Below are 26,784 nucleotides of genomic sequence, written 5' to 3' on the forward strand. Positions count from 1 at the left end.
ATAAGTCAGCATGGGAGTGGAAAGATAATGTGCAACCAGCAACTTCAGATGCCCGTTGGAGTTCCACAAGACAACCAACTAGTCTATGCTTGGTTTCACCAAAGTATAGGAGGTATTACTGTACGGACTGAATGCGGTAAATCAGGTTGGAAGAGATACAGATGAAGCTGGAGGTTGGGAAGGTGGTGGTGAAAGGATAGACGTTACACCTCCTGTGGTTGAAGGGAAAATGCCAGGGGATAGGGAGGAATGAGCACATTGGTCAGTCGTGAAGAAGGTGGTCATTGGGGAAAGCAGGAAGGTGGAAGAGATGTCACTGGTGTTGGGATCTCCTTTCCATTCCCACACTGTGTTCTTAGTCTCTTCCATTGTCACTGGGAGAACAAGTGCAAACTAGAAGAACTGCACCCTATATTCCGATGAGTCCTGGTATCTCAAATGTCAAGTATCCCATAGGTGCTGCCCAACCTTACGAGGTTCTCCAGAAGACAGTTATATTCTGCACCTTGTATTCACCTTGGGTATCTTACAACCCAATAGTTTGAATATTCATTTTTCCTATTCCAGATAACCCACACTCTCATTATTCCACATACACACACGTACACACGCATGCAGACACACCCGTGCCTGTCTAGTTTTCTACCTCATTTGTCAACCATCCCACAGATGCTGCCCAACTTGCTTCCTCCCCCATCTCCCATACCTGGTTCCATCTACTCATTACCCCGACCCCATCTAGTTCCAGATATCACCAACCAGTCACTCCCCTCCTCACCTAGCAGAATTGATGCAGGGTTTCAACCTGAAAATTCTATAACTCCTCTCCTTCAAATAGATTGATTGTTATTCTAGAATGATGCACCTGCAGTCTCCAATTTTACTTTGACCTGAACTAAATGTTTCTCTCTCCATAGATGCAGCCACTCACTGAGTATTTCCAGCTTTCCGAAATCAGAGACACAAACTCAAATTGCATTAACCTTTTGAAATTTTACTGCAAGTCATCAAAGGCAGAAATAGAAATCCAAACCCAATGATTTTTAATGGGAAAATGGCAAAGAGGCAAGTGAGAAAATGATTTGAATAGCATTAATTAAATAAAATGCAGTATGTTTGATTTCAATATTGAAGATAAATTTAGCTAAGTACTGGATAGAAGGGGTTTGGAGGACTATGATACAGATGCAGACTGATGGGACTAGGCAGATTAATAGTTTGGCATGGACAAGAGAGGCCAAAGAACCTCTTTCAGTGCTGTTGAGATCTATAACTCTAAAAATAACAATGATGGCAGACGCACAAGTTTCTTGAAATCTTAAGATAGCGACTCCTAATGAAAATGGATAGCAGACTGAACAGCAAAGCACCATTGAAAATTCAATTCCTTCCTCTTCATTCAAGGGTTTTTGAAACAGGGTTTTATTTCCAGCTGAATAAAACCATTATCAAAATGTTTGTTTCCTAGCCACCGGTGTGTGATGCCAAGGGATAACCTGTTTTTTTGTGATTCTTATGCTGGATGCTTATCAAGAATAATAGTAACGTCTCTCACAATCAAGCTTAGAATGCCATAGTTTGAGTATTTTAATAGTACTGTTTAATTTTTCCAATGCAGACACAGAAAGGTTCCTAATTTCCCTAAAAATGACAATGTATAATATAGAGAATAAATAATAATTTATGCATGACAAATTTTCCTACAGTCTTATATGAATAGTTAATTTTATACCCTGGAGAAGTTGTTTTTCTTCTCATAATAAATTAGCATGGCTTTTATCTTTAAATAAGAACACCATTGTACAGGAGCTTAAAAGAATAAATTCTGGTTTAATGAAGATAGGCAATAAATATTGCCTTACCTTATTCTGGAGAGAGAAACTTTCAGTTAAGCTGAAAGCAATTAAAACACCAATCCAAACTTAATACTAAATCACCAATGAAACGTTGCAATTATCTGTTGTGTCTTGATATCTCTTCCAGCAATGCTTACGGGTTCCAGTCACCCAGCACAGAGCACAAACTCCCTCTGCTGGACGTTATAGGTATTATTCCAATTCGACTGCAAAAGCCGAAGACAAAAAAATCCCACAAATACAATTACATGTAACCCTCACCCTCATATTACGTGCTATTTCAGGAAGGTACAAGAGCAAACTGAATAACAGCATTCATATCTAATATTTATTTGGTTAATCTCTAGCTCGTCAGTCCACAAGCTCTAGCTCTGCATCAACGATGGGCACTTTCTGTGACTCACCAAAGCTGAGGAGATCCTCACTGTGACTTCACAGAGCATGTAAATAATACAGATGCAGTTTATTATTAAATTCCTGAAGCTGTGATATTATCCTCTCCATAAAAGTTGCACTTCTCACCACTCTGTCATAAATAAACCTTACCACTTCTGAAAGCATAATGGTTTGGTGAGAATGGAGAAGAAATTTGGTAGCATCAGTTACTGGCTGTACTCAGAATATGCTTTAATATCACTATCCTATGTTGTGAGATGTGTTGTTTTTTGCGGCAGCACAGTGCAAAACAAAAAAAAACACAAGTTACAATTAAAAAAAACTGCAAAATAGGAATACTGAGGTAGTGTTCATGGACCATTCAGGAAACAGATGGCAGAGGGAAAGACGCTGTTCCTAAAATGTTGAGTGTGCGCCTTCAGGCTCCTATACCACCTACTTCCGAATGGTAGTAACGAGAAGAGGATATAGATTCCAAGATGGTGGCGCGACGCAGCTTGCAGTGGCCACTCCAGACCTGAAATTCTGTTATTTGTAAAGCGGGGTACCGTGCGCAATCATAATTGGTTGAAAATGGACATGGGAGCACGGAGGAACTCCAGGAAGACCTCCAGGACATCTTCAGGAAGGCCTGCTTCGTTGCTGCTGCTGTTGTGAGGTCCGGGACTCTGCTGGGAAGAACAGGCCCCCAGTCCTCGGGGTCGCGTTGCCGATGGCCGTTGGCGGGGCCGTATTAATACGCTCGGCAGAGGATGGTGCTCGGAGAAGCTGTGCCGGAGGGGATGGTCATCGGCTCGGAGGTTCGACGGACTCGGAGTCTGCTGCATTCAGGTCACTTTCCGTGTGTGCTGCGTCTGCGAGGCTGAGTTGGGCGGCACCGTGGAAGTCCATAGCGGGGGTATTCCCTTCTGCCGCCGGCGTGGGATGGTGAGTCTGTCGGGACCCTGGGGACTTGTGGAAACTGTGTGGTGATTTGAACTTATAGTCCTTTAACATCTTTGTACTATTTTTACTGTGCCCGTGATCTGTTTTTTTAAATCAATTATGCTATTGTTTGCACTGTTGTAACTATATGTTGTAACTATGTGGTTTTGTGCAGGTCTTGTAGCTTTAATTTTTGGTCTTGTTTTGTCTGGTGGATTTGAAGCTCCTTTCCGGGGAACGCGCTAAGACGGTGGCGCGATGTTAATATGCAGCAGCCTCTCCGGACTGTGGATTGGGGATTGCCAAACGTTATGTGGATCTTTTTTGGTGTTGTCTGTTTTGTCATATGCTTTTGTGATATCATTCTGGTGGAACGTTGTCTCATTTTTAACTGCATTCTAAATGACAAATAAACTGAATCTGAATATACTATAGATGGTGAGGGTCCTGCATGGTAGATGGGGCTTTCTTGAGGCACCACGTTCTAAAGATGTCCTCAATGGTGGTGTTGGTGCTTGTGTCCATGATGGAATTGGTCGAGTCTACAACCCTCTGCAGCCTCTTTTGATTTTGTGCACTGGAGCCCTCATAATAAGCGGTGATGCAACCAGTGAGAATCACATATACCCATTCAATTGCATTTAAATGGATATGCTTTCAATTTAAGTATTTAAGTGTTCTTTGAATAAAAATACTGCGTCTTAAACTAAAATTTTAATGGCTTCTGCATAATTTAATCCTCAGTACTGTCACGTAATATAATACAATTACCAGCCCCCACCAAGAAAAATGCTCAAACACATGAACAGGTTTTTGTCTTTTAGACAATACAAAGGAAACCATCTTCCCGGTTTTCTTAGTCCAAATGATATATTCAACAGTGAACACAATACAGATATGTTCCTAATAAGCACAGACATGCTGGTGAAATGGGAGGACAAGTGGCAAATGAAAATTAATGCAGAAATGGCAATTTAAAAGAAAACACATGGAATTCTTTGCTTAATAAAGGCGTAGGATACAAAAGCAAGAAAGTTACAATAAACTGTTATTAAACAATAGAGTATTATGTTCAGCTTCAATATACAATTCATTCCACCACATAACATCGAACTCTGGGCTTGTAATGTGGCCTCACCCACATTGCAGGAACCAAGTTCAGATTGGGTGATTATTTTTCAGAAAACCTCAATTCAATTAACAAGGGTGAGCTGTGCTAACAATTGCTTAACATTTTGTGGTAGAAACTCCTCCCAATTTGACCACTTCGTCTTCATTACCCCAACGATGTTCAACACAATCTCACGGTACATTTTCCACTTGGAAATGTTACATCCTCTAAAACAGAACTCCTCAACTTTAGTCTGTGTTCTGTCACAGACCTTCCCCATGTTATGCACGTCCATCCTGACAAACTAAGCAAGCAGTTTTCTCACTTTTCCAGAGAAAATCCCTGAACTGAAATGTCACACTGTTCCTTTCCCAAGAGTTATCTCTTGACCTGGTTAACACTTCCAGTTTTTGAAGGGGGATACACTGTCTATCCGGGACATCGAGGGAGATTCAGTCATGGCTTCTGAAAGGCAACTGGATCAATAATTAAAACAAAAGGAACTGATGGGACTAGACGGATTGCTCATCAGAGGCCAGTTAGAACTAGAAGCTCAAACAGCTCCCTTCAGTACTGCTCCATCGTATCACTGCACAAATCCAAATACAAAGGGCAAACCTGCATTTACATGGCATCTTTGCAAGTATCAAAGTGCTTTACATTCAAGGTAAAGGGGGGTTTCAGCTTAGAGTTCATGTGAAATGCCAGTGGTAAACCACGGTGAAGTACCAGCCTATTTCTTTTCAAGTTCTACCGTGGGTCTTGAACCCTTAACCTGCTCGTTTGAAGTGAAGAGCAGTGCAGAACTCTTCCTTCAAAGTCTGGTTAACACACAATTCTGATCACATGGCAACGCACATTAAAGTGATCAAGCAAAATCACTCAGCTACTCTAAGGAATATAACAGATAATATTTGTCTACTCCATTCCTGTATTCTTCTGCAAGCTTCTGAAGTTGCTTTCCCCATGCACCCATCAAGAATTAAGTCTTACAGCACTGGAATACTCACCACTCTTCTCTCTCTTTCTTTGTAACCAATGTTCATCTCATCATGCTTTTTCACTGCTGCATCTATTGCGCTTTTTAAGTCAATGGCACGTCTTAATCGGGCATCAGTAATACCAGCTTTGGTGAATGCCTGCAATGAAATTCCAAAAGTGTTGCTCACCACAAGCCCATTTCAATAAATGTTCCCACAGGAAAATTCACAGTTAAGTGAAAACACTGGAAAGACAAGCAGCAGAAATTCATCACTGTGCTGATAGCATTCTTCACGTGCTCAGATAGGAGGGAATACCTGGCCAAACTAGGCTAACCCGCATATTGTCAGGTCCCAGCAGACACAGGTCAGGTCACCAAGCTTTAACCCAAAATGCTGGAGGAGCTCAGCAGGTCAGGCAGCAGCTATGGAGAGGAATAAAGAGCTGACATTCCAGGCAAAGACCCTTCACTAGGGCTGGGAAGGAAGGCAGAAGGCAGCAGAATAAGGTGGTGGGGGAGAGGAAGTACAAGCTAAAGGGTGATGTGAAACTAGTGGGTGAGGGGAGGGAAAATAGGTGATTGGGGGGGAGGGAGAAGCTGGGAAGTGGTAGGCAGATGAAGAAAAAAAGGAGTAAGAGGGGAATTTGTGTGTGTTGTGCTTGTTGTTTGCTGCCTTTGAGAATGTTCTATTCACTTCATCACAATTCTTCCTGTTATCATAAAGCCATTATTTCTCTGGCATCGTCCAGTCAAATCTTTTTCCCTCTAGTTCAGATATTTTTCTTCATGTTTGGCATTCACCATTTCGCCTCACTGCACAGAGCTCTGGATTAAAGGGAGTCCATGTCATTCATCCATTACTGCCACATTGAGGCCACTCTCAGGTTGGAGAAGCAACAGCTCATTTTCATTGTGGGTAGCCTCCAATCTAACAGCATGAATGTCAATTTCTCTACCTTCTGGTAATTTCGTCCCGCACCCCACCCCCCTTCCATTCACTCTTCTTCCATTCCCTAATCAGACTCCCCTCTTTCCTTTCCTCTTCTCTTCTCACCTGTCCATCACCTCCTTCCCTTTCTCCCATGGCCCACCCTCCTCTCCTACCAGATTCCTTCTTCACCCAGCCTATAACCTCACTCCCCCCTCCTGACCCCATCCAGCTTCACCTATGACCTTCTTGTTTGTACTCCTTCCCCTCCCCCCAACATTCCGGTGTCTTCCCCCTTTCTTTCCAGCCATGATGTAGGATCTCGGCCTGAAACATCAACTATTTATTCCTTTCCATAGACACTGTCCAACTTGCTGAATTCTTCCAACGTTTTGAGTATGTTGCTGAAGATTTCCAGTATCTGCGGAATCTCTTGTGTTTATGAATAACAAGCACAATCTAATTCAGAATGTTGAAACTGACACTCAGTAAGACAACATTTATTTCCCTAATCATCCTGATAAAATAGTGGTGAGCTGTCTTTTTGAACTACTGATAATTGTTGTAGTACCATGCGGTCATGTACAGGGATTTAAAGTAATGAGATTTGATGGATAACCAGCAGGTGGCACTGCATGCCCCAGCTATTATTGCATTTCTAATGGCGGTTGTGGGTTTGAGTCAAGTTGTCAAACTTGTCAGTGAAGTTATAAAGAAAAATGTGAGGTTGAAAGCAGACACATTATTTCAGCAATAGCACATGTGGGAATGGAAGTTAATAGCATACCACAAAGAATGTCAAATTGTGTTTTGAAGATGCAGGCAAATGGAAGGTAGAAGGTGCTGGCAGGAACTGGAAAGGAGTCAGCATTGGTCATCCAGCTAAAGCAAGCTTTGGTCTCAGTATCAACGCAGAACTTACGACTGCACAAACACCCTCCTGGTTTGGATTATGGCATCCTCAACAATAATAACCAAACCATATTTTACTGCAGCAGTATTCAGAATGTCTTTGGATCTCAGCTCATCAACAGCAATAGTGACCGTAACATCATCACCAACTAACTGGACTCTGACATCCTGCACTCGTTCCTCAATCACACTTTATTTACCTGTGCACAAGGAGAACACTAACAGAAAAATGGATTACTAGGCAGAGGGGTTGGTGTGCCCAGTGCATAAGAAATAATATTAAATCATTAGAAAGGGGTGACATAGGATCGGAAGGTGTAGAGTCTCTATGGATTGAGTTAAGAAATTGCAAGGGTAAAAGGACTCTAATAGCAGTTGTATACAGTCCTCCAAACAGCAGCCAGATGTGGATTACAAATTACAGGAGATAGAAAAGGTGTGTCAGAAGGGCAATGTTATGATAATCGTTGGCGATTTTAACATAAAAGTGGATTGGGAAAACCAGGCCAGGACTAGACCTCCAGAGAGAGAATTTGTAGAATGTCTAAGGGATGGCTTTTTAGAACAGCTTGTTATTGAGCCCACTAGGAGATCGGCTGTGCTGGACTGGGTGTTGTGCAATGATCTGGAGGTGATAGGAGAGCTTAAGGTTAAGGAACCCTTAGGGAGCGGCGATCACAATATGATTGAGTTCACTTTGAAATTTGAGAAGGAGAAGCTAAATTCCAACATGTTGGTATTTCAGTGGAATGAATTTACAATGGCATAAGACGGGAATTAGCCAAAGTTGACTGGAAAGGGACATTTGCAGGAAGGACAGCAGAGCAGCAATGGCTAGAGCTTCTACAAAAAATGAGGGAAGTGCAAGACAGATATTCTCCAAATAAGAAGAAATTTTCGACTGGAAGAAAGATACTACCGTGGCTGACAAGTGAAGTCAGAGACAAAGTAAAAGCAAAAGAGAGGGCATTCAAGGAGGCCAAAGTGAGTGGGAAGATAGAGGATTGGGAAACTTTTTAAAACTTGCAGAAGGAAACTAAGGTGGTCATTAGGAAGGAAAAGATAAATTATTAAAGGAAGCTGGTGACTAATATCAAAGAAGATACTAAAAGCTTTTTGAAGTATATAAAGGATAAAAAAGAGTTGAAGGTAGATATAGGACCAATAGAAAATGATGCTGGAGATATTGTAATGAGAGGTGCAGAGATGGTAGAGGAACTGAATGCATATTTTGCATCAGTCTTCACAGTGGAAGAAGTCTGCAGTATACCAGACATTCAAGAGTGTCAGGGAAGTGGAGTTCGTGCAGTGAAAATTACAGCTGAGAAGGTTTTCAGGAAGCTTAATGGTCTAAGGGTGGATAAATCTGGACCTGATGGAATGTACCCTCTGGTTCTGAAGGAAGTAGCTGGAGAGACTGTGGAGGCATAAACAATGATCTTTCAAGAATCTATAGATTCTGGTATAGTACCAGATGACTGGAAAATTGCAAATGTTACTCCGCTATTTAAGAAGGGTGGGAGGCAGCAGAAAGGAAACTATAGACCTGTTAACCTGACATTAGTGATTGGAAAGTTGCTGGAATTGATTGTTAGGGAAGAGATTACGGAGTATCAGGAGGCACATAACAAAATAGGCCAAAGCCAGCATGGTTTCCTAAAAGGAGAATCCCATCTGACTAACCTACTGCAATTTTTTTGACAAAATTACAAGTAGGGTAGACAAAGGAGATGTAGTAGATGTGGTGTACTTGGATTTTCAGAAGGCCTTTCACAAGGTGCTGCATATGAAGTTGCTTAGCAAGATAAGAACCCATGGAATTACAGGGAAGTTGCTAGCATGGGTAGAGCATTGGCTAATCAGCAGAAAACAGAGAGTGGGAATAAAAGGATCCTATTCTAGCTGGCTGTCAGTTACCAGTGGAGCTCCACAGGGTCGGTGTTGGGACCGCTGCTTTTTACAATGTATGTCAATGATTTGGACTATGTATAATTTGCCGATTATACAGATAGGTGGAGGAGCGGGTAGTGTTGAGGAAACAGAGAGCCTGCAAAGAGACTTAGATAGTTTAGGGGAACGGGCAAAGAAGTGGCAAAAGAAATATAATGTTGGAAGGTGCATGGTCATGCGCTTTGTTGGAATAAATAAATGGGCAGTCTATTATTTAGATGGAGGAGTGAATTCAAAATGCAGAGATGGAAAGGGACTTTGGAGTCCTGGTTGAGTTGGTAGTGCAGAAGGCAAATGTAATGTTGGATTTCATTTCGAGAGGTATAGAACGCAAGAGTAGGGATGTGACGTTGAGGCTCAATAAGGCACACGTGAGACCACACTTGGAGTACTGTCTGCAATTTTGGGCTCCCTATTTTAGAAAGGATATACTGACATTGGAGAGGGTTCAGAGAAGATGCACAAGAATGATTCCAGGAATGAAAGGATTACTGTATGAGGAACGTCTGGCAGCTCTTGGGCTGTATTCCCTGGAGTTCAGGAGAATGAGGGGGATCTCATAGAAACATTCCAAATGTTAAAAGGCCTGAACAAATTAGATATGGCAAACTTATTTCCCATGGTAGGGGAGTCTAGGACAAGAGGGCACGACTTCAGGTTTGAAGGATGTCAATTTAGAACAGAGATGCAGAGAAATTACTTCAGTCAGAAGCTAGTCTATTAACATTCATCAGTTGTTTCCCAGGATGGTGAGGAGGTGGTTGCCCTATGAGGGGAGATTTAACAGACCAGGACAACACCATCTTGAGTCTACATAAATGGAAGGCAACCTCATTGAAATGTAAAAATGTTTCCATGGGATTTGACAGGATAAACAATGCTGCCCATGAACTGGTATTGAGAACCACGGCCACAGTTTCACAATGAGTGGGAGACTAACCTGGTTGAAATGCAATTAACCTGGCATGAAAGTTTGGGGTGGACGATGAACAGAAGCAGCAGGTTGGGGTTGTGTGGAGAGGTATTGTAGATTGGGGGAATGCAAGGAAATGGGGTACAACTGAGTTTCCAGATGCCAGTCTCTTTTTATTTTTCACACTTAAGTTTTGTGTCATTTACAAGTTTTGAAACTTTACCCTCTAAACCTACACCGACTCATTAACACATTAACCCATTAAAGCCTGTGGTCCTGGCCATGCCTGTAAGGAGAGACCATTCTCTACCAAAGTTCTCACAATTGCCTAGGGTGCTGTCAATAACCCTTTTATTCCATGGGCTTCATTTTTCCCAGTCACATTGTGTGTTGGCTGCCTTATGAAAATCAGTACTAACAACATCCAAAGTGCTCCTTTTAAACTTTCCTGCTACTTTATCAGAAAAATGCTACCAGATTAGTCAAATATCATTTATCCCCAATACGTTTATAAGGGGTTGAGGAGGAGACAGAAAAAATAAAGGATCAGCTATAATTGAATGGTGGAGCAGACTCGATGGGCCAGATGGCTTAATTCTGCTCCTATGTCTTATGGCATTTCTCTTCAGATCATATAGTATCACTGGAGATTGAAACAGAGTTAATGACTGAGATCGGTCACTTTTGACCAGAGCTGGGAATATCAGACGGTGATATGTGAGTCGTGCTGGGGTGAGCAGGAGTTTAGTAGGTAGAAGAGGACAATGAAAGTGGAGATCCAGCATAGGAAGGAGAGCATGAAAATTAAATGTCAAAAAAGGGATGATAGCACTAGGTGACAGAGGGAGGTAACAAGGAAAGTCAAAAAGCACAATACTGGTCTGCAGGAGGGATAAATTAGAGAAGCTGAATGATTATCTGAAGTTATCAAATGGAAATTTCTGTGGATGCCAGAGACTTAACATGAAAAGAAAAATATAGCAAACGTTCATGAACCGAAACTATTGGACAATTTTGCATCCAGAAGGCAAGGATGTGCCTAGTTGGAAGATAAGTTGCTGCTCCTCAAACTTATATTTAACATAATTTTACTTGTGTGAGAAGCCAAGGGCAAAGAGGACAGAGTGGGAGAAAATGGACGATTAAATTGCAAAGGGTTGATCCAGGTTTGGACAGGGAGACCGATGGAGTCAGTGGTCAAAACATGGAGATTGTAGTGGGGTCGAAGATCAAAGGCTTTGTCCATAAAGCTGAAGGAAATTTCTGCTCATTCAGTACAGAATGACAGTCAAACAACTTAACATTGCAGTGACAGGGGAAGAGTCAATAGAAACCAAGCACTGTCAGCATAAACATGGGAGTTGAGTGTTTTTGGATGATGTTACTGAAAGGCAGCATTTAGACAGAGAAAAATGTCCTTTCTCAAATCCTTTGAGAAAAGCTCTTTTTTAAAAAAGTAACATTCTGGTGGCATAAAACTAGACATGCAATTTGTAAATTTTACCTCGCTGGCGGGAAGCTGGAACATAATAGGCACTGAAACCTCATTGATAATACTATACATAGATATGGCAGCTCAGGAGGCTTCTTTAAACGAAACTAATAACCACACGATAAGGATTACTCATACCTGGATCCAGTACTGTACAGTTGGCAGATATTTACTAGCAATTAGTCTTTGCAAATCCTTTATATTGTTAATTATAGCACTATTGTCTTCATCTTCTTCGATCTTTAAACCTGCCATACAAACATGTAGATTATTCTAAATGGGTACAATTCTTTTCAAATTAAACTTCATCGTGCATTTAGAAATGTAACTAAAATGATTGAGACACACAATATCAGAATATAATTGGGCCGAAATCGAAGTGCCCTACTGAAGGGTTTTGGCCAAAAGCGTCGACAGTACTTTTTCTCCCATAGGTGCTGTCGGGCCTGCTGAGTTCCACCAGCATTTTGTGTGCGTTGCTGCAAGTAAGTTTTTCATTATGACTGTGTACATGTGTACTTGTGTATGTGACAACGTACTGGACTTGGATCACAAGGAAACAAAATAATCTGCGTAAGAAGTGAAATGTTCTGTGACTGCCAGTCATAACTTAATGATGTACAGACTGCTAAAATGACCCTCTCAACACTACAAAACTCAAGCAGCGATACTCCTGGGAATGCTGATCAAATCTACCTGCAGCATTTTTGCACTCCTCAATTCATCTTTTAAAGTAATAATTCTTCTCCCAATTTCACAAAATAGGCCCTTTACCATTTTTCTCCTCAGACTGCAGTCACACATCCAACTGCTCCAAAGCAGAAAATTTTAAAACAGTACACATGATACGCATTCTCAGCCGGTATGTAAATTGATTTTTCTTCACCTCACAGGTATGAACCCGAAACTTAAAAGGTGAAATTAATCTTTTCCTGTGCCATAGTAAATCTATGATATAATTGAATGAAAATTGCTGCAGAATTTCCATCATTTAGTAAAAGATTTCTTTTTTAAAAAAGTTACTGTTGTGTTACTAAACTATCAAACTATAGTGAAACCCTAGAAGGTCTTGGTATTGGTATTGCTGGAGTAGCCCATTTTCAGGATTATTCAATACTACTCCTGTTAACTCCCAAAATACACTTTGTTTATTATTTTATAAACTTGCTCACAACAATAAGATCTACAGTTAAGTGTCTGAGTTTAAAGGAAGAGCAAGATATACAAGCACTCCTGAAGCTATCTCCAACTGCATACATCTAGGCAATTCGGGCTCTGCGTGTTCCAGACCACAGCTATAGCTCTGGCCTCACACCCAGCTCACAGACTGCACACGCTGGTCCTAGCTGGATCCTTGGTTCTGACTTTCACCCCACTTGCTCTCTGGACCTCTGGCTCACATTGTAGACTAATGAGGGAGCCAGGAGCCAGACCATCAGGACTTCCAAACAAACAGACGCTGTATTATCAGAATTTAACTATAAATAATGGTTAATAATGCAATAAATGCTCACCTGTATTAATTTCTAAGTCAAGAGAATATTTATGTGAAAGAAGCCCATGACTCCTGATAAAGGTTTCTTCATTGTCTTCAAGTTGTTCACTTTCACCTTCTTCATCTTGACTGAAGTCATCCAGCTCTTCATTGGATTCCTGCTCTGCAGGAGCTCTGTTCACCTGAGGCAGTGGGACCAGGTCCTTACTGCTGCAAGGCTGCTCATCATCACTATGATTGGTGGTACACCAATAGTCACCTCCCCGCCCGCTGGTTGTAGAGTTGCCATTATCCACTTTATCGGGCAGTTCTGATTTGCACTGAGAGCTTACATCACTAAAGCTGAACTCAGAAAGATGAGGCAGCAGCAATTTGAAGCACTCTTCCAATTCTGTCAAAGTGCTCTGAATTTCTTCTGACTTTTCTGTTTTGAATGCAGAATGGACAAGATTAGAGAAAAAAGAAACAGCCAGCAGCATCTCAGAGAAAACTGTTCCAAGAACAAAAGGACACCAAATGATACACCATTTAAATAGCTGGTAAAAGAGGGCTGAACACCAGAGTTAAAGAAAATATTGAACACTGGATTTTGAACCTATCGTGCTTGTTCAAGCTTTATTCAACAAAAAAAATAGCTTGGCCCACACTCAAGCCTATTCAAATGCCTTTCTAATTGCATCTTAAATGTAGTAGTTGTATCTAATTTCTACCTTTAGTTTGGCAACTTATTCCAGATACCAGCCACACTCATAATGAAAGTTACCTTCAATTCTCCTTTATATTTCCTTCCTCTCATCTTATGGGCAGGAATGGATTCTCAATATTCCTGGATTTCAGTGTTTTAAAAGGGATAGCAGGGGGCAAAAAGGGGAGGAGCGGCAGCACTAAGTTACAGGGAAAGATTGAAAAAGTTAGGTCTTTATTCTTTGGAGCGTAGAAGGTTGAGGGGGGACTTGATCGAGGTATTTAAAATTATGAGGGGGATAGATATAGTTGACGTGGATAGGCTTTTTCCATTGAGAGTAGGGGAGATTCAAACAAGAGGACATGAGTTGAGATTGCAGAGAGACACTGATAGGATGCAGAACTGGGCTGAGAAGTGGCAGATGGAGTTGAACCCAGAGAAGTGTGACGTGGTACACTTTGGAAGGACAAACTCCAAGGCAGAGTACAAAGTAAATGGCAGGATATTTAGTAGTGTGGAGGAGCAGAGGGATCTGGGGGTACATGTCCACAGATCCCTGAAACTTGCCTCACAGGTAGATAGGGTAGTTAAGAAAGCTTATGGGGAGTTAGCTCTAAGTTGAGGGATAGAGTTTAAGAGACGCAATGTACTAATGCAGCTCTATAAAACTCTGGTTAGGCCACACTTGGAGTACTGCGTCCAGTTCTGGTCACCTCGCTATAGGAAGGATGTGATAGCATTGGAAAGGGTACAGAGGAGATTTACCAAGATGCTGCCTGGTTTAGAGAGTATGCATTATGATCAGAGATGAAGGGAGCTAGGGCTTTACTCTTTGGAGAGAAGGAGGATGAGAGGAGACATGATAGAGGTGTACAAGATATTAAGAGAAATAGATAGAGTGGACAGCCAGCGCCTCTTCCCCAGGGCACCACTGCTCAGTACAAGAGGACAGGACTTTAAGGTAAGGGGTGGGAAGTTCAAGGGGGATATTAGAGGAAGGTTTTTCTCTCAGAGTGGTTGGTGCATGGAATGCACTGCCTGAGTCGGTGGTGGAGGTAGATACACTAGTGAAACTTAGGAGACTTCTAGACAGGTATGTGGAGGAATTTAAGGTTGGGGGGGGGTTATATGGGAGGCTGGGTTTACGGGTCAGCACAATGTTGTGGGCTGAAGGGCTTGTACTGTGCTGTACTGTTCAATGTTCTATGCTCTTGTGTGTAAGGCCTTTTGTTAATGATGGTTTTGCCAAAGGAAAATGATTTGGACTACACACCCTATCCATGCCATTCCTCCATCAGGTCACTCCTCCGCCACCTTTGCTGCAGGGGACGCACGCTCGCCCTATCCGATCTCTTCCATAACTGAACATCCTTCAATCCACCAACATCCTCTATCATCTCAGGGTTTAGCCATGCTAACCAGTTACAAAATATACACTGAGTGGCCACTTTATTAGACAGAGGATTGAGCCTGGAGCGGTGCTCTGCTGCTGTAGCCCACCCCGATCGAAGTTCAACATGGTCTGTGTTCAGAGATGCTCTTCTGCACACCACTGTTGTAACACGTGGTCATCTGAGTTACTGACACCCTATCTGTAAACTCTAGAGACTGTTGTGTGTGAACATCCCAGCAGATCAGCAGTTTTACTGTATCTGGCACCAACTATCATTCTACAACCAAATATCAATCAGATCACATTTCTCCTCAATTCTGATGTTTGTCTGAACATCTGATCACGTTTTCGTGCTTTTATGCATTGTGTTGCTGCCACACAATTGGCTGATTAGATATTTGCATTAACGAGGTGTACAGGTGTAGCTAATAAATTGGCCACTGAATGTATTATTGTTATGAGGACAAAAGTCAATCATTTAACTGCTGCAATTTACACAATACTGTAACTAACTTTAAACCACCAAACCGAAACAGCAGAATTTTTTAAATTAAGTATCATTGTTAAAGCTAAGAGTTAAATAATCATTGTAACCTGAATGGCTTAAGTACATTTAATGTGGGAAATTGAGCATTTCAATTATTTTCTTGACATAAATTTGGTTTGCCCCTGCAACTATCATTGAATGCTACAAAATCAAAAGCTAATGAAATTGGTAGCAGACCTTTCATTTCTTCTTCCACTCTCTTCACTCTGACATTATTAATATTCTCCTGTCTTTTCAATCTCTCTTCCTCACGTTTTCTCTCAGCTTGAGTTCTAGCACGAATATCCTGGAAATCCACCTACATAAAGAAGAGATATATTTTATTTATCACCCACACATAACTGCTCTTGAAAAGATGGTGGCGAACCGTCTTCACAAATTGCACTTGTCCAATGTCTACAACGAAGTTGTGGGCAAAAAAGAAAACAAGGTATATATCTGGCAAAAAAGGAAGGAACAAAAATACATTTCCCAACTGGAATGCCGAGCTGCTTGGAGAGGAACCACAGATAGTGGTGATCCAACATGCTTGTTGCCTTTATAGGTCTTGGTGCTAGAGTTCACTTCTTAAGGAGGTGATGCCACAGGGTATTAATTACACAGATGGCATATTCTCTGGCTATATTGCAAGGTGGTACAGGGCGAATTGCTGCTTTTTCCTAGATGGTGTTAGTCTTCAAGTGTTATTGGACCTGCTCTCATACAGCAAGCAAACTGTATTCCATTGCTTTCCTCACTTGGGAAAGACAGTGGTATGTCAAAAGGTCAGTCAGTCACTGATCCGCATTTGTAGCCGCAGCATAGTATAAGGCCCCATTGAGTTTCTAGCCAGTTGAAGTCCTTAGGTGGTTGTTGGCGAGGGATTCAGAAATAAGTAATGCCATTGACTATTAAGGGCAATTAGCTCTAACTTTAGCATAAATAGGGATATGAAATCATTATCGCTTTCCACACCAGTACTTGTGACAGGTCTTCCACTTGCCTTAACAGAGGCTTCCCCTCTATCAGAGATGGCAAGGCTCTCTAGCACTCCTGTTCCACTTCATGCACTCTGCCCTCTAAGTTAGGGCAGGATTCACAGTCTTCCTGTTAGATTCAGCACTCACATTCAATGGGATCATCCCGAGTAATTTTTACCACCTTCAAAGTGATGTCACCAAACATGTTTCTATTCGAATCCCTTTCAGCATTCCAAAGGGACTTCTCCATCCACAACTCCATGCTTCACTCTTACATCTCCCCCAACAGGAGATGCAACACCTGCAATTTAACCTCTTCCCTCCCAACCAGCCCTTCCAGGTAAAGCTGAGATTAACCAGCACTTCTTCCAAATCTATGCACTGTCTTCAATGTTAACAATGTGGTTTCCTTAACATCAGGGGAACTCATTTTCAATTACCACTTTTAGTTACTCTAAAAGGGTGATTCTGAGTTGTAATTCTCTATTCCAATCCCACTTGCTCTTTCCTGTTTCTTATGCGATTCCAGTGAAGTTTACCATAAACTAATAGAGTAGGATCTCATCTGTCAACTCATTATGTCAATTTCCTCAAGGTTCGTCAATTTCAGATAACCAGCCCTTACAATCTACATAAGAACTGGCTGGCTTCAAAGAAAGATCAACTAATTAATCTAATTTCTCTCTCTCTCTCTCTCTCTCTCTCTCTCTTTCTCTCTCTACAAATACTGACAGCCTGCTTAGTATTTCCAGCATTCTCTTTTATTTCAATCTTTCAGTAACCCTAGTGTTCTGTATCTCACCAGTTCCAGCATTCCCTTCTCCCACACCCTCTCCTATCCCCCATCCTATTAATGAGCAAATCCATGAGTTCTCCTTCTATATACATCTTCTCTGGATAGATCAGTATAGATTACCAAATCTGAACCACTTCTCTAGCCTGCACCACAAATCTGAGAGTCATAGTGCTTCTATTTCCCTCTGCACAGATGCTGCCTGACTTGTTGAGTATTTCCAGCACCAGAATCTCTTGTTTTTTAAAAAATTTAAAATAGCCAGTTTCTCATGGTCCTTCAACTTACCACATTGACAAAGCTCTCTCAAGTCCACTCGTAAATCACCCCCATATCATTACACTAAAATTAAAATGTATTATATAAATGCATGCTTCTGCTTCCTATTTTAACAAATAATTAAATAGTTCTCAAATATTTAAAACAGTAAGGCAAGGACACATTAAGAGCAGTCAAGAAGTACTCACCTTTCTAACCTGCTTCAGGAACTGATAGCCCAGGGAGAGTTTCTTGTAAGCATTTCCATATTTGTCCTGCCACTCCTGTATAGCTTTAATTGCCATTTCCTTCAGTTTCCGAGCTGCTTCTTTTGGTGGAGGCAGAGGCTGCTCATTATCACTTTCTACAGTTAGCTCCAAGAATTCCTGAAAGTTCGAAACGAGCAGTAACCGAAACTGACTTGAACGCACAAAAAGTTCATTTGCTATTTGGAAGGCAGACAGCCGAATCTCTGAGTGCTCTTGATTTAATTGTCTCATAATTAAATGGTATGCATGCTTGACACACTCCTCAGATGACCTGCAAAATGTACGTGCATTTTAATAATGTGCCTTGGGGAAAAAAAAACATAGAATAGTACAGCACAGGAACCGGCCATTCGGCCCACAGTTATGTTGACCCAGCTAATAAGCAAATCAAAACCACCCAAACACTAATCCCTCCTACCTACACCAAGCCCATATCCCTCCATATTCTTTACATCCATGTGCCTATCCAAACGTCTCCAATGGATTTGTCTCCACCACCACATGAGGCAGCGCGTTCCAGGAATCCACAACTCTCCAGCTTACCCCTCACATGCCCCTTTCATCTTCCATGCATGCTCTCTGGTGTTAGACATTTCTGGTGAAACAGATACTCTCTCATAAGTCTTATAAACCTCTACCAGCTCTCCCCACCCCTCCCCGCCTCCGACACTCCACAGACAACAAAAGTTTATCCAGCCCGTCATGATAGCACATGCCCTCTGAACCAGGCAGCATCCTTGTACAGCCTCTTCTGCACCCTCTCCAAAACCTCAACATCCTTCCTATAGTGGGGTGACCGGAACTGTGTGCAATACTCCAGATGTGGCCTAACCAGAGTTTTATAAAGTTGCAACATAACCTGCAGACTTTTGAACTCAATGCCTCGACTAATAAAAGCAAACATTCTATAAGCCTTCTTAACTACCTCATCAACCTGTGCAGCCACTGTCAAGGAGCTATGAACTTGGATCCCAAGATCTCTCTGCTCAGCAACATTGTCCTTAACAGTTCACTGACTCTGTGTATTTGCCCTACCAAGCCGCAGCAGCTCACATTGATCTGGTTAAACTCCAAAGGCTATTTCTCTGCCCACATTTGCAACTGATCAGTATCACACTCTGTTCTTTGCCAATCTTCCACACTATCCACAACTCCACTAACCTTGGCATCATCTGCAAGCTTACCCACCCATCTACATTTTCATATACGTCACAAACAGCCGAGGTCCCAGCACAGATCCCTGCAGAGCTCCACTAACTACAGACCTCCAGCTCGAGTAAGTCCCCTCAACACTATGCTCTGTTGTCTAAGTGCAAGCCAGCACAGAATTCAAACAGCCAATTCATCCTGGATCCATTGCGTCTTAACCTTCTGCATTAGTCCTCCCATGAGGGATTTTATTGACTGCCTTACTAAAATCCATGTAGACAACATCCACTGCCCTACCCTCACCAATCTCTCTCGTCAGAGGTCAGGGTAAGAGCAAGATGAGGAATTAAAGTGGCAAGTGACTAGAAGCTCAGGGTGTTCTTGACAATTATATCGGGAAGTGCTCTGCAAAGTAGTCATCCAAACTGCATTTTGGTTTTCCAGAGTGGTGGTGAAGACATCACAAGCACTCAATGTGATATACTACCTTTTAAGAAGTGCTAATGAATTGCCATTTCACCTGGGAAGGATTATTTGAATTCCTCGATGTTGGGAAGGGAAAAGAAGAAATTCATTTGCTCCATTTTAGTGTATTGCACTTAAAGACATCTCCATTTCTCTGGAGAAACTCAAACATAAAGCAAGTGACTGTATTGTAGAACATCTCCAGTGGCCTGTCACTTTAATACTTCATAAACAAACACAAGAGATTCTGCCATTCTGACCTTCTTATTCTGTTATATTGAGCGAAATTATATGTTGAATTTCACAATTTCTCTATTTTTCTCTCTCTACAAGTGTAGCTATACTTCATGCTTCAATGCATTTGCTTTTCTGTCTCTCATTCTGCCAGTTATTCACAGTAATTGTTATTAGATGAGGAGCATTTGACGACCCTGAGCCTACTGAAGCCTTTCAATATTGAAAGGTCTAGACAGAGAGGATGTGCAGAGGATGTTTCCAGTTGTGGCAGAGTACAGGACCAGTGGGTATAGCCTCAGAATAAAAGGACATCCCTCTAGAACAGAGATGAGGAGGCATGTCTAGTTGGTTCTCGAAGGAACACACTCATCCACACCTCTTGATGATGTCACATTCATTTAAATTCAAAGAGGAATCCCTGAATATTGTATAGTCCACCGATTCAAAGCAGAATTATAACTGCTCCTCCGCCTCTCTTCACCATACCTTTGTGATCCTCACCACTGGTGCTGCAGTCTTTCATCTATGTCTGTACGCTAAAAGTAGTACAGCTAAGGTGATCGGACTTTTCAAAAGTGCAGTACAACAGCAACATTAATGGGGTGCTCAGACAGGCCTACGATCATTTGCATCAAATCAAATCAGAGACCATTGTGCTTGGTGTAGCCCATCAACTGTGGCTGCACGCCCACAACTTACTAACCATAAACGTACCTCTTTGGAATAGGGGAGGAAGGCAAAGCACCCAGAAGAAACCCACACGGCCATGGGAAAAATATACAAACGTCTTACAGACAGCAGTGGGAATCGAACCTCAATCGGTAATTGCAGGTGCTGTAATACAATAATGCTAAATGCTACGCTACTTTGCAGGGGCTTATAGGAAAGAGTTAAGGGATATTCGGGCAAATGTGATTAGTGGAAATAGCTCATCAAACTTGGCAAGGAAGAGGAGCGCTGGAAATGCCTGTTTAAAGGTGTATATTTCTGTGGATGTATGATTCCGTTATACAGAGAAAGCAAGAGCTCATAACGCTAGAAATTGCAGACACCTGTCCAACAAAATATACTCCTCCAGCAAACACAAATCCAGCAATATCCAACTACGTACTTGCAGATTTTCTTCAGTTCCCTCATCTTTTCTGGATTTAGCGTTTGCTGTCCTGAGGTGGTGAGATCCTCCACCAGCTGAGAAAGCTTCTCCTCCTGCCGAACGTCCATCCCTGCAAAGGAATAAGAATACAAATACATATAGTATGACATACAAGAGAAAATCTGCAGATGCTGGAAACCCACACACAATGCTGGAGGAACTCAGCAGGCTGGGCAGCATCTGTGGAAAAGAGTACAGTCGACATTTTGGGCCAAGACCCTTCAAGCAGGACTGGAGAGGGAAAAAAAAGGATGAGGAGTAGATTTAAAAGGTGGGGGGAAGAGGAGAGAGACACACACAAGGTGTTAGGTGAAACCAGGAGGGGGAGGCTGAAATAAAGAGCTGGGAAGTTGGTTGGGAGCCTCCAATCGGATGATATGAACATCAATTTTTCAAACTTCCAGTAATGCCCGCTCTTCACCATTTCCTATCCCCTTTTCCCTCTCTCACCATCTCCTCGCATCACCTCCCTCTGGTGCACTTCCCCCCACCTTTTCTTTCTTCTATGACCTTCTGTCTTCTCCTATCAGATTCCCTCTTCTCCAGCTCTGCATCTCTTCCCTCCTCTTTATTTTATCCCCCACCCCTTCCCAGGTTCATCTATCACCTTCTGTATCTCTCCCCTCCTCCCAAATTTTAAAGCTACTCATCTTTTTTTCTCCAGTCCTTCTGAAGGGTTTCGGCCCGAAACTGTACTGTACTCTTGACTGTACTCTCTTCCATAGATGCTGCCTGGCCTGCTGAGTACTTCCAGGATTTTGTGTGATTGCTTGTATAACATACTTTAGCTTCAGAATTCAATCACTCGCAGTTATACTGTTATAGCAAATGGGTCACAGGAACATGACTGTTTAAAAGCCAATTGAATCTGTATTTGCAAAAAAAAATTAATTATTATGATGAGTTATGATGAGCATTAATTATGATGAGTTAACAGATTGAGCTGGTGCTTTGTAGAGATTACATGTGAAAACCAGGCTATCCTCAAAAGAATAATAGAAACAAAAAAAAATCATGAGGTACACTGGACTACATTAGTATATTTTTCTTAACAGTTCGATGAACAAGAGTGGTAAATCACAACTAGATAACAACCTATAGGAGGAAGATAGAACATTTGGCTGCATGGTGTAATAACCACATCTACCTCAACATTAATAAGACCAAGGCATGGGAAGCTTCTTGTAGACATCAGGAGAGGGAAACCCGAGGTCCATGAGCCAGTAATCATCCGAGAATCAAAGGTGGAGAGGAACAGTAACTTTAAATTCCTGGGTGTCACTATCTCAGAGGACATGTCCTGGATCCATTACAATATTTGTGAAGAAAACACAACAGTGCCTCTACCTCCCCAGGAATCTGTGGAGATTCAGCATATCATCAAAAACCTTAGCAAACTTCCACAGATGTGTAGCAGAAAGTGTGCTGATTGGCTGCATTACGGCCTGGTATGGGAACACCCATGTCTTTGAGCAGAAAACCCTGGAAAATGCAGTGGATTCTGCCCAGCCAGCACAGGTAAAACCCTCCCAACCATTGAGCACGTCAACATGAAGCATTGCCGTAGAAAAGCAACAACCATCATCAAAGATCCTCACAGCCCAGGCCATGCTCTTTTCTCGCTGCTACCCTCAGGTAGAAGGTACAGGTTCCTCAGGCCTTGCACCACCAGGTTCAAGATCAATTACTACCCCTCAACCACCAGGCTCTTGAACAAAGGAGGATAACTTCATTCATTTAAGGACTCTTTTGTCTTGTAATTTCATGCTCGTCGTTTATTTATATCTGCACTTGCGCAGTTTGTTGTCTATTGCTTACAGTTACTGTTGTATAGATTTGCTAAGTATGTTCACAGAAAAAGAATCTCAGGGTTGTATGTGGTGATACGCATGTACTCTGATAATAAATTTTACTTTGACCTTTAGATATATAGTATTTAATGCTTACATACATTTTTAATACTCAGATCAATTGAGTGAATATGTACCTTAGGCCTGAATGGGTTTCACAACAAAAATATTGAAATAGTTCAACAGTGCCTAATACATCCAGTAAGAATTCAAAAGAAACTTCCCACAATAGTACAGTACAACTCTGATAATCCACAATTCGGCAATTCCAAAGGTTCAGCACTCGAATCGTCAGGTAAGGTCTGTGGGGTCTTCTTCAACTCACTGGAACACTGGCTTTGAAGCTGCCTTCCAACTCCATTTCTCGTATCTCATTAAATTTACAAGAATCACTCAAAATTTAATATAGCGCCGTACAACAACTACGAAAAAGGAGGAATTAAGGGTGTTTTAGGGATTTTAAAAGGAATTAAATCCAACAATTCAGAATATCAGCCAGTCTGCGCTATCAAACCCTAGGTACTTCAAATAACCGGTTTTATTGTATACTAAACTGAACTATTGTCGCTTCATAGTCGGGCTATTCACTGTCCTGCAGTGTGGCTAAGTGTAACATTTCTTATGGCGACAGGAAGGTTAGATAGAATAACAAACAATTTGCTGAAGGAACAAGAGTTTGTGGGGAAAATTAATTGTCGGCGTTTCGTTTCGAAACCCTGCGTCAAGGTCGCAATCTCTAGACTTTCATCTATTACTTCAACTCTTCGAGAAGCCTGTTAAAACTCACCTCTGTGACCAAGCAAGTGACAAGTTGGGTTGGGAATCACTTTGATGTGGTAACACTACCAAAACGAAGCGCCTTCGCCATGTTACTGTAGCTCATGTAAATAGTCAGCAATGGGATTAAAAGGAAGTCAAAGCGTACATCGTGGACTTGCATCCCCCATGGTACCTGGTCATCAGGGATCACACAGTGAGTGACACTGGCCCCGAACCCACCTTCAACTTGCGCCGGCCTCAGCCGCACGGCTGATTGACACCGACCGTGGCCAATCGAAGTCGCAACATTTACACAGCCGCAACCGAGGTCACCAATCAGATGGGCACGTCGGCGATCTGGGCGGGACTTCCTGGCTTGCTTCCTGTTCGTGAGCGGAGCGGTCGGTGGAACTGCTTATTGCCCCTCTCTGATTTAACTTGCGGGGATTTGGGTAGCTACTGGGTGATCTATTACTACTACTAGATGCAGGTTTAAAGAGAGACAGGTTGTGCAGGTTCAAGCTACAGCCGCCTCCGGGCCATCTCGAATTGACGTCCCAGCCGCACCGGGGCAAGGCCTCTGCTGTTGTGGGGTTTCTCGCTTTAGAGTAATAATAGTGAAGGTTGCGTCTCACTTTTAAAGTACGCTTTGCGCCTTTACTTGTCTTGAAGAAGACTTTAGTTTCACCGATTTAGTAACACAGAAAGTAAAGGTATTGAAATTGACAGGACTACTGTTGAGCAGAAGATAATCGATTTTTTAAAAAATTACTCTTAAGAATCTAAGTTGATAGTAGATTGTCCTTACGTAAAACACTACAGCCCTTCAGTCCATGATTTTATGCCTGCCTTTAACCTACTCCAAGATTAAGCTAACGCCTTCCCATTTAGTCCTCTAGTTTTCTTTTATCCATATGCTAATAATCTAGGAATATCTTTAATTTCCCAAATGTATCTTCCTCTACCATCACTCCTGGCTGCATGTTCCCACCATCACTGTAAAAAAATCTATTTTTGACATGGCCACCATACTTCTCTCCAAGCAGGTTAAAATTGTACACCGTTGTAGCCATTGCCAATCTAGGGGAAAGGTGATGGCTTGCCACTCTGTCTTATACACCTCTATCAACTCACCTCTCATATCCTTCGCTGCAAAGAATGAAGCGCTTGTTCTCTCTTCCTTTCCACATGAGAAATGTTCTCTAATCCAGGCAGCATCCTGCACCCTTTCTCAAGCTTCCACATCCTTCCTATAATGAGGCATCCAGAAATGAACACAACTGGCAGATGGAGTTCAACCCAGATAAGTGTGAGATGGTTCATTCTGGTAGGTCAACATAATGGCAGAATATATTATTAATGGTAAGACTCTTGGCAGTGTGGAGGATCAGAGGGATCTTGGGGCCCGAGTCCATAAGGCACTCAAGGCTGCTGCGCAGGTTGACTCTGTGGTTAAGAACGCGTACAGTGTATTGGACTTCATCAATCGTGGGGTTGAGTTTAGGAGCCGAGAGTAATGTTGCAGCTGTTTAGGACCCTGGTCAGACCCCACTTGGAGTGCTGTGCTCAGTTCTGGTCACCTCATTATAGGAAGGATGTTTAAACTAGAAAAGATGCAGAGATTTACAAGGATGTTGCCTGGATTGGGGAACATGCCTTATGAGAATAGGTTGAGTGAACCTGTCCTTTTTTCCTTGGAGTGACAGAGAATGCGAGGCAACCTAATAGAGGTGTATAAAATAATGAGAGTCATTGATCATGCTGATAGTCAGAGGCTTTTTCCCAGGGCTGAAATTGCTAGCATGAGAGGGCACAGTTTTAGGGTGCTTGGAAGTAGGTACAGAGGAGATGTCAGGGTTAAGTTTTTTTATGCAGAAAGTGATGAGTGCATGGAATTGGCTGCCGGTGACAGTGGTGGAGGCGGATATGACAGGGTCTTTTAAGAGACTCCTGGACAGGTACATGGAGCTCAGAAAAAGAGGGCTAAGGGTAATCCTAGGTAATTTCTGAGGTAAGGACATGTTTGGCACAGCTTTGTGGGGCGAAGGCCCACCATGTGTCTTCTTAACCACATTATCAACTTGTACAGCAACTTTGAGGGATCAATGAAACTGAACCCCAGAGTATAGGGTTAATGGCAGGATTCTTAGCTCTGTCCTTCCACGCTGCTGAGAATCATGACATTAACCCTACATTCCGTCTTCTAGCTCAACCTTCCAAAGAGTATCACTTCACATTTTTCTGGACTGAACTCCATCTGCCATTTCTCAACCCAGCTCCTCATCCTGTCAATATCCCGTTGTAACCTATGTCAACCTTCTACACACTCCACAACAGCACCAATTTTTACGTCATCTGCGAACTTACTGACGCATCCTTCCACTTCCTCATCCAAGTCATTTATAAACATCACAAAGAGCAGGGTCCACAGAGCCCTGTGGAACACCTCAGGTTACTGATCTCCAGGAAGAATACGCTTTATCAACCACCACTCACTGCCTTTTTTGGGCCAGACAGTTCTAAATACACACAGCCAAGGTTTATTTTTGAAGAGATTTGCATAAACGTGCAGAACTGTGCTTAGCACTGTTTCTCTGTACGTGTAACATTGATCAAGCAATTATCGTGCAGTCTCATCTGGAATAAGAAGAGCATGAAACATAGGCAGCAATAGCCACATAGCCTCTTTAGCTTCTAGCACCATTGGCAGATCGATGTTACAGATATGTGACAGATTGATCTTTACTTAAAGAGCATTTTTCTTCTTAATTCTCCATAACCCTTGGTTCCTCTACAAATCAAAAATCTTTCTAGGCCTTGGATACATTTCGATGCATGAGAAACAGATCTGTCTTTAGGGCAGCCTTCCACAATTTCAGTCTCGAATTATTAAACAATATTCTGCTTTTCTATCCCTACAAAAGTTGATACATTCATCACATGCTAGAGGAACTCAGCTGGCCAGGCAGCATTTTGTGGGTGTGTTGCTTGGATTTCCAGCATCTACAGATTTTCTCTTTTTTAACATTCATCACATTATAGTTCTTTCTGCTCATTTTTCTAGTACTTTTAAATGTAATGATAATGAAGTTACAGTTTTTGTTCCAGTGGATGCTAGTTAGTGTCATTTCCTGTGATGGCATATTTGTTTTAATTCTCTGTCTTTGTCTTATTTCCCATTATCACTTCCCTTCTATTTTTGTGAGATAGGAACTTAGATATTCAACTCTTTAATTACTAATAGAAAATCTGATCATTTTTTAAAATAATTTTTGTTACCTTACTCTGGAAAAACAAATCAGAGGGAG

The 26,784-nt window shown here is 42.0% G+C and overlaps 1 protein-coding gene across 4 annotated transcripts in view; it reads right to left on the reverse strand.

The window, feature by feature from the left end:
* The window catches only part of uvssa (UV-stimulated scaffold protein A), a 310,226-nt gene extending 286,467 nt beyond the window's left edge, over positions 1 to 23,759 (reverse strand). For 2 of the 4 annotated variants that reach the window (XM_059965599.1, XM_059965596.1), the window contains exons 1-7: positions 23,505 to 23,759; positions 20,826 to 20,937; positions 17,804 to 18,134; positions 15,762 to 15,882; positions 12,979 to 13,383; positions 11,603 to 11,712; positions 5,298 to 5,426 (exon numbers count right to left, since the gene is read on the reverse strand). In XM_059965599.1, the coding sequence (XP_059821582.1) occupies positions 5,298 to 5,426; positions 11,603 to 11,712; positions 12,979 to 13,383; positions 15,762 to 15,882; positions 17,804 to 18,134; positions 20,826 to 20,935 (1,206 nt within the window). In that variant the 5' untranslated portion in view covers positions 20,936 to 20,937; positions 23,505 to 23,759. Of the gene's footprint in view, positions 1 to 5,297; positions 5,427 to 11,602; positions 11,713 to 12,978; positions 13,384 to 15,761; positions 15,883 to 17,803; positions 18,135 to 20,825; positions 20,938 to 21,650; positions 21,672 to 23,504 lie in introns of those variants that run through there. The other 2 variants (XM_059965597.1, XM_059965598.1) reach the window with 2 other exon arrangements.
* Positions 23,760 to 26,784: the final 3,025 nt, after the last annotated feature.

This window comes from Hypanus sabinus, chromosome 3 (genome assembly GCF_030144855.1).
Source record: "Hypanus sabinus isolate sHypSab1 chromosome 3, sHypSab1.hap1, whole genome shotgun sequence".
NCBI lineage: Eukaryota > Metazoa > Chordata > Chondrichthyes > Myliobatiformes > Dasyatidae > Hypanus > Hypanus sabinus.